This window comes from Thamnophis sirtalis, unplaced genomic scaffold, assembly GCF_051295495.1.
Source record: "Thamnophis sirtalis isolate CommonGarterSnake01/CBP01778 unplaced genomic scaffold, rThaSir2_p1.2 scaffold_2, whole genome shotgun sequence".
Classification (NCBI taxonomy): domain Eukaryota; kingdom Metazoa; phylum Chordata; class Lepidosauria; order Squamata; family Natricidae; genus Thamnophis; species Thamnophis sirtalis.
Window position 1 is genome coordinate 80,330,470 of NW_028261382.1, and position 19,703 is coordinate 80,350,172.

Genomic DNA, 19,703 nt, shown 5'->3' on the forward strand with positions numbered 1-19,703 from the left:
TTTGTCAAAAATTCATTTGGTCCAGATCCAATTAAATTATGTCCTAGGACTTGGGGAATGCAATGGCATGGCAAAAGTTCGATGTTCATTATATTGCAGGGTTTTTTTGGGGGGGTGGGGGAAGATGGACCATGTTTAAGAGGTTAAGAGTATAACATAGTCTCTTGACCTCTTGAAGAATCTCATGAGTGTTGAGTGATGCTGGGATATTTTTAGAAGAGACAAGGAAATATCTGGAAAGTAAAAGATCTCCAGATGATTGTTTTTCTATTTTTTATCCTTAAAAACCAAAATCTCTGAAAAATAAATAGAACTCATGCCTTAGGAATGCAATCATTTTGTCACAAATTTGAGTAAACTCAGAATGCTGGAAATTGTATAAAGCTCATAGGCTGTGGTTTGCTCATCCCAATATAAATATTTAAAATTTGTTAAAAAGAGTATTTTTTCCCTTCTTACTTCATTTAGCAATAAAGGCTATTCCATGTTCTGGCTCCTATTAAGTTCTGGGTCAAAGGCTGAGCATTTTTGACTTTTCTAAAATTTGTTTACAAATTGATTTCACTTTCAGCAATTTCCTATATGACTGCTGAGATCTATGCAAAGCAGATGGGCTCAAGGACTGAAAGGAGAGGAGGTAGATCCTTGGCCAAAGCAAAGCAGTTGGGGATGGAGTAAGTATATTGGGGGGGGGCGGGGGGCTAAGAAATCAATGCAAATATCCCAATGCAAGAAAGTGGGAACATCTTTGGAATAAATAGCCTCTAAATAAGGGAATGTGAAATGTGAAACTCTTCAGATATTGTCTATGGAGAGTCTCAATCATCCAGGTCATGGTTGTCCCAAAGGTGCTTTTTTCAAGAGGCAACTGGACTTATTTTTCTTTGAAGACATTATGCTTCTCATGCAGTAAGAGCTGAAGAAGCTTCTTGGATGGGAAGCAAAATGTCTTCGAGGAAAAACAAAGACCAGTTGCCTTTTGAAAAAGGACCTTTGGGACAGCCATGACCTGGATGGTCAAAAGTCTCCATAGACAACTTGTAAGGGAGGTTAACATGAAGCAGAGGCTTAATACAACTATTTCTCCCAAAATAGTAGTAATTGCCAAACATCCATATCCCAAAAGGCAACTGGACTTTCTGGTTTTTATTTGAAGACATTTTGCTTCTCATCCAAGAAGTTTCTTCAGCAGAGCAGAAGAGCAGAACTGAAGAAGCTTCTTGGATGAGAAGTGAAACGTCTTCAAAGAAAAAAACAGAAAGCCCACTTGCCTCTTGAAAAAAGCATCTTTGGGACTCTTTAGATATTGTTGAACACAAGTAGTTCTTGACTTTTGACCCATTCATTTAACAATGGTTCAAAGTTACAGTGGCCTTGGAAAAAATGACTTACAACCGATCCTTGAAGCTACAATCATTGCACCACCCCAGCGGTCACATAATCAGGTACTTGGCAACTGGCTCACATTTATGACCATTGTAGCATCTTGCTGTCAGTGATCGTGATTTGTGACCTTCCCAGCTACCTTCCAACACTGAGGAAGTCAGATACTCTTAACCACCATGTGATTTGCTTAACCGCTTGACAAAAATGGTTGTAAAATTGGGTTCACTCATATAATGATTTGCTTAATAACCACAGTGATAGGAATTCTGATCCTAATCAGGGCCATAAATCAAGGATTATCCCAGCAGCCTTAGACAGTGTAGCTGACAGAGAAGTCTCATGCAGTAAGAGAAGGTAGCTGTTCATAAATTTATTTTATGAACAGCTATCTGATATGGTGAGCTACTGAGGTAGGGCAAGAAAAAATGGATGGAAACCAATCAAGGAGAGAAGCAACCTAGAATTAAGGAGAAACTTCCTAACAGTGAGAAGAATTAATCAGTGGAAGGGCTTGCCTTCAGAAACCGCAGGTGCTTCATAACTGGAGGTTTTTAAGAAGAGACTGGCAGCCACTTATCTGAAATGGTAGAGGGCAGCATTGGCAAACCTTTTCAGAATGGAGTGCCAAAATGGGAGCGTGTGCATGCGCATGCCGGAAACCGGAAGAGCAGCCACCCATTGTCCATGCGTGCTCTGGGCAGCTGCTCTTCCAGTTTCCAGCACATGCGTGCACACCAGCCAGCTGGTCTTCCAATTTCTGTTGCTCCCTCATGTGTGAAGACCAGCTGGCCAGCGTGCTGGAACCCAGGAGAGCAATGGGCAATGGCTTGCGTGCCCAGAGAAATGGCTATGCGTGCACTTCTGGCACACCTGCCTTAGGTTCACCATCACTGGTATTGGGTCTCCTGCTTGAGCTGGAGGTTGGACTAGAAGATCTTCATGGTCCTTTCCAGCTCTATTCTGATTGATTGAGTTTCAGAGAACTGTTTCTCAAGATGTGGCCTCAAGCTACACACTGACTCTGCCTGTCCAGGATATGTTTTAACACAAGAAATATGAACTTGGCATCAGGGAGTTATGTACTTCCTGTACTGATTGAAGCTTGCTGGAATAAGAAGGCCTTCCTTTGCAATGGTCTATTTTTCAATCTTTAGTTATTCTTTGGGCTTGCGTTATGCCTTAGTTCACAATCCCATCCCTTCATTTGGCTCAATTTATAAGTCCTAATTTTGTGGCCTTGGCCTGACTTGTGGCCCTGTCAATGTCTTTCAACCTATTGGGTCCCAGTAAACATGACAGCACGCATTCCACCACTGATATACTTAGCTATCGTGAAAAGACGGTGTTTTAAATAATTCAGGGTTAAATCCATCAGCTAATATGCACAAAAAGAGGGAAAATGTCACATGCATCAATGCCTATAAATCATCAGCTTCTGCAAACAATCCAAACAAATTGCAGCATTTATTCCAGAATTCCAAATTATTTCATCCATATCAAATCTATCCAGGATGATGATTACTTTCCCCTTTGTTCTGAAATGTGTCTGCACAGAAGCTAAATACATTAGAAAAAAAATATTTATTTTTATAAAAACAAGGAAGTTTTCAAGCTCATGATTTGTCTCTTGTCGTTCTACTGGTAGGTTATTCAACCTGGCTAAAAGTGCCATTAGAATACATTGCATCTAACTAGATTAATGAAATAATTTGCATGACTTGTTCTCCTTCCAAATTGCAATCAGGAAGGAGAGAAGGGACACATGTTTTAAGATAGTGGCAAGATGTTATCTCCCAAACCATATACAGATTAATCCTGGACTTACAACCATTTGTTTAGTGACCATTTGAAGTTGTAACAGCAATGAAAAAAGTGACTTATGACCTTTCCTCACACTTATGACCATCGCAGCATCCCCACCAGCATGTGATAAAAATGTGAATACTTAGTAACCAGGATGTATTTATGATAGTCGTATGGTAGCTATTTGTGACTTTCGAAGCTGGTTTCTGAGAAGCAAAGCTAAAGCTGGATTTGCTTAACAACTGCAGTGATTCACTTAATAGCTGCGGCAAAAAAAGGCTGTAAAATCAGGTGCAAATGACTTAACAATCTTTCTGCTAAGCAATGGGCATTCTGGTCCAAATTGTGGTCATATGTCGAGGATTGTCTGTATGTACTTCAGTGTGCACTGATGGGCAAATTATTCCTGTAGTCCATGTACAAAAAAGCACCTGCAGTCAGATAAGAGCCGAGGTGGCGCAGTGGTTAAACGCAGCACTGCAGGCTACTTCAGCTGACTGCAGTTCTGCAGTTCGGCTGTTCAAATCTCACCGGCTCAGGGTTGACTCAGACTTACATACCTTCCAAGGTGGATAAAATGAGGACCCGGATTGTTGTTGGGGGCAACATGCTGACTCTGTAAACCACTTAGAGCGGGCTGAAAGCCCTATGAAGCGGTATATAAGTCTAACTGCTATTGCTATTGCTATTGCTAAATTATATGTTCAGAATTTCTGAAAGTCTTGTCACTCACTGGTACTTTGGGTGAGTTATTTATTCTGCTGCTATCAAGCTCAAATGAAGTCTTTTTTTAAAAAAAACAAGATTAATTCTTTGGGATGCATGAAATTGGGATGTGTGATCCATTCTCAGGAGGAAACTGCACATTATTGGCAAGCTGACATATACACACCCAAACACTTAAGATCCAAAAGCTAGATCATTTTAACATAAACATATATAGTCAGTGGTGGGATACAGCCAGTTTGCACCACTTCGGGAGAACCGGTTGTTAACTTTCTGTGTAGTTTGGTGAACTGGTTGTTGGAAGAAATCATTAGGGCAGAGAACCAGTTGTTAAATAATTTGAATCCCACCACTGTATGTAGTGTGTGCATGTCTTTGTGCATGGAAATATACAGTGCAAAGCATTGAAAATGAACTAGCGCCGCGATTCACTCCACCCAATCATTTTGTTTTACAATGTTATCAAAGCAGCTTCGTTCAATCAAGACTCTAAGCTATAACCCCATTTATCCCTCTCTTCTGCTCTGATGCAATCTGTATTTTTATCAGTTCTGGGTTATTTCATTTCTTGGACTGACAAGTGTCCTCGGTAACCTGAAGCAAAACCATTAAACAACTTATTTGTTTTTGTTGATGCTGAGGGCTAGTCCTGGGATGAAAGGTAACAGAAGGTGGGTGTTTTAGAGTGCAGAAGGCATAACAATCCTTTGGGAGGGTATTCATGTTATAAACACACTTGACCCTGTGTGAAAGACTGACTGGTACCTTTTAGATCTTCAGATTAAAAGCTGTTTAACATTTGTTCACTTTATACCGAAGAACAAAGTGCAAACTGTTATGTACTCAAAATCACAGCATCCATGGAGATGGTAGCTGAATTAGGGGATATAGAAGTTCTTAAAGGAAATGTCTAGTTTAATGAAAAGAAGGACTGGGTGACATGATAGCAGGATTCCAATATTTGAGCAACTAGGACAAGAAAGACATGGTCAACCTATTCTCAAAAAGCCCCGAAGGCAGGAAAATAAGTAATGGATGGAAAGTACTCAAGGAGAGAAGCATTTCTTAAAAGTAAGAACAATGAATCAGTGGAACGAGTTGCCTCCAGAAGTTGTGGCTGCTTCAACACTGGAAGTTTTTAAGAAGAGATTGGACAGTCACTTGTCTGAAATGGTATAGAGCAGGGGTGAAATCCACCAGGTTCTGACAGGTTCTGGAGAACCGTTAGCAGAAATTTTCACTAGTTCAGAGAACTGGCAAATGCCACCTTTGGCTGGCCCCAGAGTAGGGAGGGAATGGGGATTTTGCAGTATCCTTCCCCTGCCACATCCACCAAGCCACGCCCATCAAGCTACACCACACCCACCAAGCCATGCCCACCAAGCCACATCCACAGAACCGGTAGTAAAAAAAAATGAATTTCACCACTGGTATAGAGTCTCCTGCTTGAGCAGGCAGTTGGACCCTGCCAACTCTGTTATTCTAGTATTCTGTTAAATAAAAGTCCAACTCATCGTGGGACAATTTGCTGTGAGACCGTTTAACAATTCTATTTCATTATTTAAAATAAATTTAAAAATATTTTAATTTTTGCCATTCACATTTCTTTAAAAATATTTCAATTTTTGCCATTCACATTTCCTTCTGTCTCTCCTTTTGCATCCTTTTTTCAATGAATTTATTCTGCCATTTCTTTGCTATTAGTGTAACTCTTGTCCTGTGGCGAATTGTCCTGTGGCGAGTTGGCTGTGGCGACTAGTCCCACATGGGAGTTGGCTGCAACAAGTTGGCCATGGCAAGTTGGCTGTGGAGAATTGTCATAATTCCAAGTTGAATTACAGCCTGTAAATTGGGGAATACCTGCATGAAGCAACAATAACCAGACTCGGCAAAAAGAGTTCAGAGCAGTTTATAGTTAGAAGAGTGGGGGGAATCACTGCAAGAGTCTTACATTTGTGCCACCAGGCTTAAGCGATTAAGGGGTGTCAAAGAGAGAGAAAAATAAATAAGATTTAGTGCCTACATCCCCTCAACCCTCTTCCCCATCCGCCTTGCCTCCCTTCACAGGGTTTGCAACCAGAGCCCTTCACTTCCTCCTGTGTTTTTATTAGCTAGTATTTTCAATTCATCAGCATCAGCTATGATGAAACTAGTGGCAGCTATTCCTCAAAAGCAGCTGGGGCACCCTCCCATGGGCCTACTTGCTTTCACTAGGGAGAGTCCTTAAAGTGACCAGAGCTGAAATAGCTACAGCTGAGAACAAACCTAAAGTGAATGTTGTGGAAGTATACAACTTCTTGGCACATTAAGAAGGATATTTTGAAAAATGTGGAAAGATCTGAGTGAGGTTCCCGTATGCAGACCCTGTTATATGCGGGCGTCTTACTTTGGAGTGTCAAATCAAATACACATCTCCAGTTGGTGGGATGTCTTTTGGGGATTTTCCTCTCCCCCAAAAATGGGAGGAAGCAAGGATTGAACATGATAAACACAGAGAACAAAAACCTTCCACAATCTATGATGGGGCTTATCATTTACTGTCATCTTGTTTATTACCTGCAGTGTCAGTGATGAGCAACAGAGAGGGGGAGGAAACAAAAGCAGACAACTTACTTAACAGCCGATTCCCACATCGCTTACCTGGAATCGTCGCATATCTCGGGGGTTTCCGGCAGTCTTCAAACAGTTCTGGTTGCACTTGAGGAAGAATTTTAAGAAGAATCTGCAAGGGGAGAAAAGAGAAGGGGCTTGACATCTTCCGTTTTTTTAAGAAATTAAAGTCTGATATCATTTAGTTGCTTTGTGCCAATGCGTTTGTGCCCTGTGGCTGGAACCATCAGGGAGATATCAACCGACTGTCAAAAAGGAAACTGTCAATTAAAACAGATTAAAATGACATTTCTGGCTGCATCCATAAAGCAAGATCTGAAATGATCAGGCACCAGAGATTCTTCCAAGCTTTGTCACCCTGAAGTCATATAAGGAAAGAGAGAAGGAACGAAAGGAGAATGAATTTATAGATGCAAATACGCAGTCAGATGCTCAGCGGATGTCTTATTTCCTTTTTCCCCGAGTGTAAAGGACATTCAGACATTACTTTGTAGCAAAACTGACTTTCCCAGTGAAGGTGTCAGGGTTCCAAGTAACACCCCCAAACCAAAGAAGACTCCAAGGCTTGAGTTCGCTCAAGGTTCAATTTTATTAGCGATGTCATATTGGCACATCTGGGAAAACCCAAATCTGAAAACTTCCAGGTTTTCCCCACCCAAAAGAAAGTTCAAGTCTCTGCCCAGCACCCATATGTCTGTCACATAGCCCAATCATACACCATCCAAAACTGGAGTTGCTTCTCAGTCACACCATCACAGCTGCAGGGCAAGGTGTCCTTGACTCTCTGAGAAAGGAATGTTATTTTGACTATATATCACCCATACTCCATATAATCCCCCCTCCCGTTTTCCCACAGTAGAAAATGTGGCAGGCCTGAAAGCCTAATGTCAAAGATGGCTTCCAGGTCTGACAGAAGGTCCACACCGAAGCTAGATCTCCATCAGGCTCCTTTAACATGTTTATCTTAACGATAGAGACGTTTTCAAGGGGGCAGCTGAGTTGTAGAACTCTTTGTGGGTTGAGAAGAAAGTGAAAAATCTATTTACAAAGTTTAGTTCCCTCAAGTTAAGATCTGGAACTGGCCATAGAATTGAATTTGGTTCTGTTCACTTTCATGTTTTGTTCAAAACAATTATTTCCATTCTGTAAGGTTTTCACATCTGTGCATATATTTCTCAAAGTCCAAACAAAAACTGCCTGTATTTTTGACACCGTTTCTCCAAATGTGCACTTTTCCTCTTTGCTTCTTTTGTTTTTCAAATATAACAACCCAACATTGTGTAGAACAGGTTCTTATTTCCTTTCTCTCCTCCTTGTGTATCCTCATTTTTATACTTTCCCTAATGTTCAAAAATGCTCGACAACATTTTCTCCTAATTTGTACACATTCCCCACACCTTCTCTTATTTCCAGCCCATGCACATTCTGGAAAATATGCTTTTCTTTCTTTGGTGAGCTTCATAAAATTTAGCAAAGAAGCATGTATAATGTGAAGGAAAGATAAAATGAAGAAAAAGCAATGACATCCAAAAGCTACTATGGATGGGATGTTGCGTGTCCCTATGAGGGACAAAGGGTTAAACTTCTTCCGAGCATATTGTGTTCATTACGTAGCCTTGGGCAAATCTCTGCATTTCACTTTAAGCCATTTTACAAGACTTCTGGGAATTTAAATGATAGAAATTCATACATCAGTTGCTCACAGAGCCTTTTGCCCACATATATTCTAGAGGGTTGCCTTATTTTGTGCTGTAAGGCAACATTTATAATACTCCCCTTCTATTTTTATCTTCTTGATTTTACAATTGTTGGAAATTGGTACCTGGTATTCTCAAGCCCAGCCCTAAATGTCTATGGAGAGTGTCAATCATCCAGGTCATGATTGTTCCAAAGATGCTTTTTCAAGAGGCAACTGGACTTTCTTGATTTTCTTTCAAGACGTTTCACTTCTCATCCAAGAAGCTTCTTCAGCTCTGACTGGATGGTGGGGAATGGAAGGATTTATATTCCTTGCAGACAGCTGGTCGTTTGCATTCTTTTAGAGGGTCATTGAGGCCACTTGGAGGTTTATCTCTGTCCTCAAGGTCAGCTGATGAGTGCAATTGGGTGTGAAGCGTTCTTGAAATTGCTAGAAAGTATAAGATGAAAGTCCAGTTGCTTCTTGAAAAAGCACCTTTGGGACGACCACGGGACCTGGATGACTGAGAATCTCCATAGATTTTTCTGAAACAACTTTTTCATTTCCCAACAAGCATTGCTTGAAATTTCTCCACCTGTACATGCTCCCTTTGAAGACACAATTAAGAGTGCAAGGGGCATCAGCATGCTTCATAATAGCAACCTAGTTTCTGATTTCAAGAGGCAACTGAAGAAGCTTCTTGGATGAGAAAAAAAAACAAGGAAGTCCAGTTGCCTTTTGGAAAAGCACCTTTGGGTCAAGTCCAGGTCTTCAAATACCATAATACTCTCTGTATGCATGCAACTTTCTTGTGTTGGTTAAATATTCATGCATGGGGAATGCAAATTTGTGATGTGGGAATTAGGTGTGGTTCTGCTTAAGAGATAATTTGAATTGTTTAATATGTTGGATTAAGATAGATGAATCCTAGATTAGAATTCCCATCAGGAAAGTGATAAGCTTCTATTAGGTCAGGTATTATTTTTTGGCCTAATAAGTGGAATTGTGGTAAGATAAATATGAGTGGAAACAGTCTCAAGAGATGGTGGCACCTGGCCAAATTTGTCTAGGCTAAAAAAAACCCTGATGGCTTAGACTTGGTTAGTTCTTGGATAAGAAATCTCCAAGAAATGCAGAAGGAGGAAGAAGGGGGGAGGAGGGAGGAGGGGGAAGGAGGAGGGGAGGAAAAGAAGGAGAAGGAATAGTAGTAGTAATAGTAGTATATAGTAGTATATAGTAGTAGTAGTAGTAGTAGTAGTAGTAGTAGTAGTAGTAGTAGTAGTAGTAGTAGTAGTGGATACATTATTGGAGTCACTGAAGCTTAAGGTTTAAATTGAAGAATAAAATAAAAATATACTACTAAATATGAAGAGGAATGTGGTCATACAATATATTTCTTTTCATCATATAAAGCATCAAACCTTTGGCAGTTAGCTGAAGGTCTTTTTCACATGCCCAAGCTAATCAGTCTTAAAATAGCAATAGCAATAGCAGATTTTTATATACCGCTTCATAGGGCTTTCAGCCCTCTCTAATCGGTTTACAGAGTCAGCATATTGCCCCCAACAACAATCCGGGTCCTCATTTTACCCACCTCGGAAGGATGGAAGGCTGAGTCAACCCTGAGCCGGTGAGATTTGAACCGCTGAACTGCTGATCTAGCAGTCAGCTGAAGTGGCCTGCAGTACTGCACTCTACCCACTGCGCCACCTCGGCTCTTAGCTTTTATATAAAAAATCTTTTATGACTTCTTTAGTTCTTACACAACTATTATTGCAACTGCCTCCACCCCCCCCCCCTATATTTTTAACCTTTGGTTCTAGTCCGTTTATTTGAACTTAATTTAAATTTTATTATAGGTGTTTTACTTTTTCTCATGGTACTTATATTTTATGGCCAATTGCCTAGAGAATATTTGTTCTGAGTAGCAAGAAGGTACTGTAAATCAAGGTTAGGTGAGTTAGCTGAGGCCCTCGGCCAATTTAGTTCTTGAGCAAATTCCAAGCTTTTTGGTAAGAGTTTGAGACCTCTGGTAAGAGTTCTCTGTCTATTGCTTGAAAAAGAAGGTAGCGAGAGCAGAAAAGAAGGAAAAATGGGAAAGTTAGAAATAGACATCTCTGCCTCTCTTCCTCTGTTTTACAGTCCCACAGAAAACAACATTGTCCACTGTTGTTATAAATAAAAGACATATAAAATAAACATATTAGTTCTATGTATTTTCATTTACTCGTGCTTTACAAGAGAAAAGCCCACTTTATTACTCTGGAATCAGTAGTAAATATTCTTTTAAAAAAAACAGATGAAGACAAGTCCTTGAGACTTGTGCTTTCAAAAGGCCAGATGCAGAACTACTTACTGAGTCCTTTAAACACAGAGCAAAATAACTCTAGCGATATGAAAATGGACAATACTGGAAGACTTCCTATCAACAGAACAGACAGCTACTTCCCAATAACTCACTATATTATTGTCAGCATTTCAAATACCATCCAAAAGACCCAAAAGAAAAGATGGGGGCAGGTCTGACAATTATATTTTGACGGCATTCAACATCACTGCAAATAAAGTTTTCAGGAAAGATTCCATTATCACTCAAAGCGCAGTTAAGTTATTAGTATTTCCTCTTTCAATTTTCCTCTTTTTATACAGAATGGATGCATGGAGTTATCCTGTCACTGGTATTTTATTTTCCCAGGAGTCTCCAGATCAGTGGTGGGTTCAAATCCCGTTCCAACCGGTACGGTTGGAACAGGGCTAGCAGCGTCCTCATGGCCGCATGCAGCGTGTGCGCACCTCTGTGCTATTCTAGCTTCTCTGCGGAGTGTCGCGCAGGCGCTGTACATGCCATGCACGTGCACGGCAGCGCAAAAGCTTTAAAACACAGATAAGGGGCTCAGGTGGGCGGGCAGGCGTACTGCCAGGGCGTACTGCCTGAAACCCTCCACTGCACCAGATCTATCTACCCTGACCATCCTGTCCCAGCCTTGGGTCTTCTGATATGCTAAGTGTGTAACAGCTAGAATTTCTAGGCAGTTGGAAATTCTGAAAGTACAACCTCAAACACCTTAGGTTGGGGAAAATTGCTTAGAGACTAATGCAAAGGAAATACATTGGAAATAAATATGTTGGAAATAAAATAATAAGCATATAGCTTTAAACCAAATGTAAACTGTTTTAAATTTGATTTTTTTTAAAATTGTTTTGTAAGAGTTGTCAAAGTTTGGAATATTCTCCCCAGTTCAGTTGCCTCAGCTACTAATTTTCATAGTTTAACTCCAAATTAACTTCTGTGGGCCTCACCCCATATGTAAGAGGTCCTTAAGCGGGCGTGGATAAATGTGCTTTATCATCCCTATAATGGGTTTTTTTCTTTTTTATTTATTTTTCATTCTCTTACATGCCATTGTAAATATACATTCACATAATTGTTATTCTTCTTTACATTTGTCATTCTTATAAATTTGTTATTCCATTTAATAGGTTATAATATACAATTTGGATTGCTTTATTTACCATCCCTTCCGCCTGTTGTAACACTACCTAATTTTCCCTTTCTTTTCTCCCTCCCTCCCTTCTCTACTTTCTTCCTTCCTCCTCTCCTTCCCCTTCCTTCTTCCATTACTTCCCCCTACTCCTACTCTTCTTCTTCCCCTTCCTACCCTCTCTTTCTCTCCCATCCTCCTTTCCTTACTACTTTCTTCTTTCCCTCCTCTTCTTCTCCTTCTCTCCCTTTCTTTTTCTGTTGTTATAGGTGTCTCTTTCAAATCTCAGTTTATGGTTTGTTGGGATGGTATTTCACTTTTTTTTCATTTTGCTTCTTTATATTTGTAATTTTTGTTTGATGAATAAACATTAAACAAACAAATATGAAATAAATATGTTGGACATGACTGATTGTAATTTTGTTCTGTAAGCCATTCTATTAAAAAATTAAAGGAAAACAAAGCAAGAGGTAGCTGAAGTATGTAGCTACATTTAGCTAAATTTGGTTATTCTCCTAGAACTTAAAAAAGAGAAACTTGTTAATTCCAAGGAGGCTGGATTGGGAAATAAAAATAAACATTGAAGATAACAATGGCAAACTATTTTCATATTGCTGCCATGGACATGGCATGTGGTGATCAAGACTCAAATCACCTTGAAGGAAACCTTTAGCTGTTAAACAAAAGCCAAGGAGATCCATGGCAACTGATGCTTTGTTTTGGGGGCATTGCTTGAGCTACAGGGACTTGTATTCTGGAACATCATTTTTGTATTAAATATATGCCTGATTGAATCTCAGAGCATTATGCCTAGCCACAATAGCTACATACTACAATCCAAAAGTTGAAGGTGAGTATGGATTGATGGGGCAGACAAAAGAATTTTTTTTAGGATTTGACTGTTAATTTTTCAACTGGTATCTGGACAACTATATCCACAGTAAAAATATGTTTCAAGAAAAATGGATATTTTTCCAGTCATTATAAACTGTGAACATTATTCCCTAATTTGGGGGTGTGGATCTATAATATCTCCAACTGAAACAGCAGAAAACTATTCACATAATAAGAGGAGCAGGGAGGTTAAAGTGTGAATAGCATTTTGTTTTGTAACCTACAATCCTGCACTGTATTAGCTATGCATGGGGAAACTGTGAAGCTGAACATGGCCTCAGGGGGTCTGGATGAGGCGCTCTGGGCTCAGGAGCTAAGCAGGGTCAAGCTTAGTAAGTGGTACTAGGAAGAGAATCTATCATGCAACACTAAGGCTTTAGGCTGGGCTGGGATATTTAAGGCTTTAGGCTAGATTAGGAAGGCAAAAAGCATCTTGGAAAAGCACAATGGCAAACCAAATTTGTATTGCCTCCAAGCAAATTACACAGAAAAGGTCTCAAATGAGCATCTCCTTTTTATCTGAACTTTGCCAAAATTAGAACTGCAAAAGCCAATCGAATGGATTCCGTTAATATATATATATTAATAATTCGAAATGCTGCAGAGAATAGGTTCTTCTCTCTGTTTGTTTAGGACTATCTTTCCCCTATTGTACTTGGGAGGGGAAAAAAAAATTCCGAGAAGGAAGAGGAGGGTGGTGAGAGGGAAGAGGGGGGAGAGAAAGGGAAGGGAGGAGGGGAAAGAATGTGAGAAGAAGAGTTTATTCCGGCATTTTAGTGGTGCATTTAAATTGCAAGGAGGTGGGGGGAGGGGAAAGCCCACAGATTTAACTGGGACACAGAAAATTTATGAAGGCTGCAGGACAAAATAAAATGCATTTATAGAAGAGGGGAATAGTTGGAAGGAGGGGTGGGTATTGAAAGTCAACTGGGAACTCAATGAACAATTTATTTATTTATTTCCCTTGCTGAGTGCTTGTCTAAAAAAAAAAAAAGCTTTTGCAGTAAGTTAAAGTCCCAGGTGAACTAGGCCTAGTTCCCTTTCTGTTACTATGACAACGAATTTTTACCGCAGTCCCAAAGTCCCTCTAGAACTCACACATTCATGCTTTGAATTAGAACTTTAAAGGAGAAAGATATATATTTTTCCCAAGGTTTACCAACAAGAAAATGAAACATATATGCCCGTACACACAAACACAAAAGAAATATAAAAAAACAAGGGGGAAAAATGTGTCCCTGCACATATTAAAGTGTTATATCTTCAATAAAATTCTAGTTCGTCAACTTCCCAAACTAAAAATTAAAAAAAACAAAACCCAGACACAAAGGAAATACAACGTATCTGATTCATTTGCAATTATTCTTAAATAAACAGCAAATGTTATTAGGAGGAACAAAAAAAAATCTTTAAAATGATACAATATATCATTGTATCATAATTCTTGAAAACATAGACACTTTTTTTTTCACTACATAAATGAATTTTGATTTTTTTAAAAAAACAAGAAATAAAAAGAAACTAAATTCTGCAAATGATTCAGAAGCAATGGGCAACAAATATAATTGTGTGACAGCGATTGAAATATTTACTTAGTATTCTGGAGTTTCATTCTTAAATTGATGTTGGATAAGACTGAGCAAGCAAAACCAGGCAATCTTAGAGAATGGAGAGGTTGCATTTTTCTGATCTACAGTCTATTTTGATTTCATTGTTGAGCATAGTTAGATGAAAGGACAGGTAACAGTGGTGGAGCTGTTAAAATGGACTCGTCAACAAGAAGCTTAGCAGTTCGAGACCAAACATCCCGTGATGGGTGAGCTCCTGTTCTTGCTTCAGCTCCTGACAACCCGGTTCCACCACAAAACTGCGGTAGACTAAAGCGCGTGTGACTAAAGCGTGGTGACAAAACCGCACCGTCAAAACCGCGCGACAACAGCACGCCGACAACAGCGCGCCGACAGAAGCGCGCTGTAACATGACCCTAAACCTAACCCTAAACCTAACCCTAAACCTAACCCTAAACCTAACCCTAAACCTAACCCTAAACCTAACCCTAACCCTAACCCTAAACCTAACCCTAAACCTAACCCTAAACCTAACCCTAAACCTTACCTTAAGTTAAATCACGCTTCTGTCGGCGCGCTGTTGTCGGCGCGCTGTTGTCGGCGCGCTGTTGTCGGCGCGCTTTTGACATCGCGGTTTTAGCACCGCGGTGTTGTCGGCGCGCTTTTGACGTTCGCGGTTATGTCGTGCCACAGACAACCCAACAATTCAAAACCATGTAAACCAGAGGTGGTATTCAGCAGGTTCTTATCAGTTCTGGAGAACCGGTAGCAGAAATTTTGAGTAGTTTGGGGAACCACTGACTGGCCCCACCCCCATCTATTCTCTGCCTACTGAATCCCAGCTGATCAGGATGAAATGGGGATTTTGCAGTATCTTTCCCCTGGAGTGGGGTGGGAATGGAGATTTTACAGTATCCTTCCCCTGCCGCACCCACCAAGCCATGCCTACAGAACCTGTAGTAAAAAAATTTGAATCCCACCACTGATGCAAATATAAGTAGATAAATAGATACCACTTTGGTGGGAAGGTAACAGCATTCTGTCCATCTATGGCATAATGTCATACTGGCCACATGGAAGCATGTTCAGACAATGCTGGCTCGCTCAGCTAGGAAATGGAAATCTATACATTTATATGCTTAAATCACACACTCTATTAGTCAGATCACCAGGTTGTAGCCAAACTGTAATTTCCTTCTATAATTATTCAAGAGAAAGTGAAACCTGGCTGTTGGAACCAGAGTTATGCTAATGTCCTTCTCCAAGATGGTCTGGAGATCACCCCTCAATGCCTTTGGAGGAAGTAGCACTATTCTCAAAGTCAATGGACCACCTCCACAAAAGGGTGTCTCCACCAGGATTAAGTTGACACCCGACCTCCACAAAGGAGTTATGGTCTTGATGGATCACCCAAGATCTCAAAAAAAGAGAGTTAACAGGCACAGAAGACAAGAAAATAGAGCAGGTAGCTTTGTTTGGCCAATTCGTTTCTCATAGCTCGAGCTTGGCTCCATGTTAAGTTAAAGTTGGTTGTAACTTAATACCAAACTAGGTACAGTATTTTATTAAAGGCATTATCGTTTTAAACCTCTGAGATGTTAGGAAGCATATTGCTAATTTGAATCCCTCATTTTTATCTTATCACATCCTAAGTCAATATAAGGGGGGTTTTTTCCCTTAAAAAAAGCCAATGGCTTAGCAAGCAGGAGCATCTGGGAAAATCCCAACTACTGGAGTAAATCTTGGGATTAGATTTTTAATTTACTAGGCTGATTGCCTTGAATGAAAAAATATCAATCCAGCTGATCCTTTCATATGCTGAACCATATTTGTATGAAGTCTGGGGAAATAAACCACATTGTTCTGTCCCTTTAAAAGTGCATACACTTAATATCTCCTTACCGGGATTATTCCAATGTGTTACATACGACACTACAGTACACTGAAGATCACTCACAAACTTCAAATAATACAGAATGCAATCAGATTCTAACTTTTATACCTGGCTTCCGGATTTAACCCTGAAAGCTCCAGGGACAAGTCATTTGGGGGTACAATTATCACCTTCTATTAAGCAAAGAACTAACTAGTCAAAATTCCTTTGATCCTCCCATGGAACTCACTACAACAAGATGTAATGATGCCCACCAACAAGGAAACTCCCTTCCTTCCTTCCTTCCTTCCTTCCTTCCTTCCTTCCTTCCTTCCTTCCTTCCTTCCTTCCTTCCGTCCTTCCTTCCTTCCTTCCTTCCTTCCTTCCTTCCTTCCTTCCTTCCTTCCCTGAAAGTCAACTTTGGAATCCCAAAGGTGCTTTTTCAAGGGGTAACTGGACTTTCTGTTTTTTCTTTGAAGACATTTTGCTTCTCATTCTCATTGGGTTTTTTAAAAAACAACTTAGAAAGTCTAATTTCCTCTTTAAAAAGCATCTCTGGGACAACCATGACCTGGATGGCTGAGAATCTCCATAGACAGTCAACTTTGGGACTTGATCCATCAACTTCCTCAAATGCCATTCTAAAGAATAGAGAAATCCTTATACACACCCAATTGTTTGGTGTGATCTTTTTTTTTTCTTTTACAATTTTCTTCCATTCCTTCTTTTGTTTTTGTTGTTATTCTATTTAATGGAATAAAGACCCCCACCTTGACCGGTCCCTCCAAAATAAGAGGTACATTTGAACATGTTCTGAGTTTCTAACCAAGTTTATTAAGATGGAGAATTGAGATGGGACTGAGCTGAGGACACTGAGTATATTCAGGCATGAAAAGGAAAGGGAAATAAAAATTATACCTCTCTCCATAATAGTTCAGTTTTCTATATGCAGGGGAACATTTAGTATAAACCTCCAGCTTCCAGCATAGGAGAACCACATAGAACCACAGGTCTTGTTGGCTTTGTTCAGAAGTTACAAAACAATGTAATATCCTACTATGCAAATAAGTATGGCCCTGCACCATTTTCTATTTGATGTTTTGCTGGTTTCTCTTAGTAATTTCCCAAAAGTTTTCTTCCCCTGTGAAACTGGTTTTTGTTTTAATCTCTTTTCTTCTCTGGATACCCTATAATTTCTTTCAAAAGTCTCTAGCTGGTATTTTTGAGCTGATTTTTATCATTGGAGATGCGCAAGGGTGCTCATTTTGATAATGATATTACTCATAATTCCCAACTGAAAAACTAAAAAAAATATATCAGCTTTTTCATATGAAATTTGATAGACAAGTCAAAATACAATACAATAAAAGGCAGGACATTCCCAAATACCTCTTGGCCATTTTGTCACTTGATGGTTATAAAACTGCTACTTTCCCCTCCTGAGAATGTTATCAACATTCTCTTCTCCTTTGAAAGGAATTTCAAAAGCTAATTCTCTCTCAGCAAACTGAATAAGAACAGGTAGGGGGGCAAAAGAGAATTGTTTTGCATAATATTATTTTCACTCTTCTTTCCTTTTCTTTTGTATGCTAGAAGCTTAGAAGCCCGAGGTTCTGATTTTTAATTGACAATATTCCCCATGATATCCAAGCTATGATTTGCTTAAACCAGAGTTTGACATGTTTTTAATGTTTTTTTAAAAGTTTTGTAAGCTGCCTATCTTTTCATCTTCTGGGTGAAAAACTGTATATATGTAAAATAAATACTAAAGCAAAGCAAGGTTTGAAGGTGTGAATTGATCCTCATTTGTTATTGGCATTACAAAAGACTAATTATGTAATACTTTGACTTTGAAATATTTATTACAAAAACATGGGGAATATGAAAGATTGAGCATTAAAAATTCTACCATTTCCTTATAGGCTTATTAATTACCCTAGAAGCAATATAAAAGAAAACGTAATGCTGACCCTTAAGGAGAATATAAAGAAAAACTAATTTATTTACCTTTACAAACTGTCAAATCTACAAAATTTATGGCCTTTCCTAATGCAAAGGAATAAATGGGCATGTTTAAGAATAGCTCCTTGCATCACTACATATTTCAGAATAAAATTTCTTTCTTCAAACTAGATGACTAAATTTTCTCTCTCTCCCAGCACACAATAAATGGAATAGAAATCCCTTCTTTGAACTTATCCTTTCTGTTCTATCAGCTGATACACTGTTATGATATTATGATCAGGGACCCAGTTTGCAAAGTTACAAGATTTGCCGCAAACTATCTTCTCTAGAATTTATAGCAGTTACGTGAACAAGAGGTCCATACAGTTCACTCTGAGAAAGTGTTGCATGGACTTCTTGTTGCTTTCATAGACTTTTAAGGCCATGTAACATCTGGTTTCTGAAGTGTAGCCAGAGCAAACTACAAATATACTGCTTGTCAACCTGAAATAGATAGCAATAGCACTTATATACTGCTTCATAGTGCTTTACAGCCCTTTCTAAGTGATTTATAGAGTCAGCATATTGCCCATAACAATCTGGATCCTCATTTTACCTAATTCATAATTTCCTAGAAATCTCAGAAGGATGGAAGGCTGAATCAATCTTGGTGATAAAAGTACCACATATCGAGCTTAATTTCATTTGCATCTCAAGGTTCTCACCCAACTTTTGGGACTTCCAGTTAAGAAACAGCAAAACAACAAAGTTTTGCTCCATAATCAAGCCAGATTTCTAGGAAATTATGAATTAGGTAAAAAGTAAAGGTAAAGGAGTCCCTGCAGATTTTGGTTTGCTAGACATTGCCAGCTATAGGGGCTGGTGCTCACCTCCATTTTAAGGCCATTGAGCCAGCGCTGTCTGAAGACATTCCTCAGTCAAGTGGCCAGAATCACATTACAGAGTGTTGTTATCTTCCTACCAAAGTGGTACCTATTAACCTACTTGCATTTGCATACTTTCAAACTGCTAGGTTTGCAGGTTCTGAGGTGAGGATGGGTGCTCACTCTGTCGTGAGGAGTTTGAGTCTCAAACCTGGACTGCTGGCTTCCCAACCAACAAGCTTAGCATCTTAACCACTGAGCCAAGGATGATAAGGAGACTCCTGTTCAATTCCTCTTTACAAATTGGGATTTCGGGGATGTCAACCTGGGGCCAATTTTATTTTCAAATATACAAACAAAAATCGGGACGTGGCCATTATTTTGTTTTTTCCTTCCTCCTTTTTATGGCTGATATTTACTTAATGACTATTGAATTCCTTCTTCAAGGCATTTTTGGTTCTCTTACATACAAGTTTGGATTTTTGGACTTTCTTGTGAAGGAGTCCCAAAGATGCTTTTTCAAAAGGCAACTGGTCTTTGTTTTTTCCTTGAAGACGTTTTGGTTCTGAAGAAGCATTTTGGATGGGAAGTGAAGTGAAGCAACCATGATCTGATTGACAAGGGAGGTTAACATGAAGTAGAGGCTTAACACAACTATTTTCCCCCAAACAGTAGTAATTGCCAAACATCCATATCCCAAAAGTGCTTTTTCAAGAGGCAACTGGACTTTCTTGTTTTTCTTTGAAGACGTTTCACTTGTCATCCAAGAAGCTTTTTCAGCTCTGATTCAAGAAACTGAAGAAGATTCTTAGATGAGAAGCATAATGTCTTCAAAGAAAACAAGTCCAGTTGCCT

The 19,703-nt window shown here is 39.4% G+C and overlaps 1 protein-coding gene across 8 annotated transcripts in view; it reads right to left on the reverse strand.

The window, feature by feature from the left end:
- The window catches only part of EBF2 (EBF transcription factor 2), a 270,819-nt gene that overhangs the window by 66,130 nt on the left and 184,986 nt on the right, over positions 1-19,703 (reverse strand). For all 8 annotated transcript variants that reach the window (XR_015695560.1, XM_087706203.1, XM_087706198.1 and 5 more), the window contains exon 7: positions 6,556-6,637. Coding sequence is in view for 7 of the 8 variants with exons in the window: in XM_087706203.1 (XP_087562329.1) it covers positions 6,556-6,637 (82 nt within the window). In the remaining variant the exon portion in view is untranslated. The remainder of the gene's footprint in view (positions 1-6,555; positions 6,638-19,703) is intronic.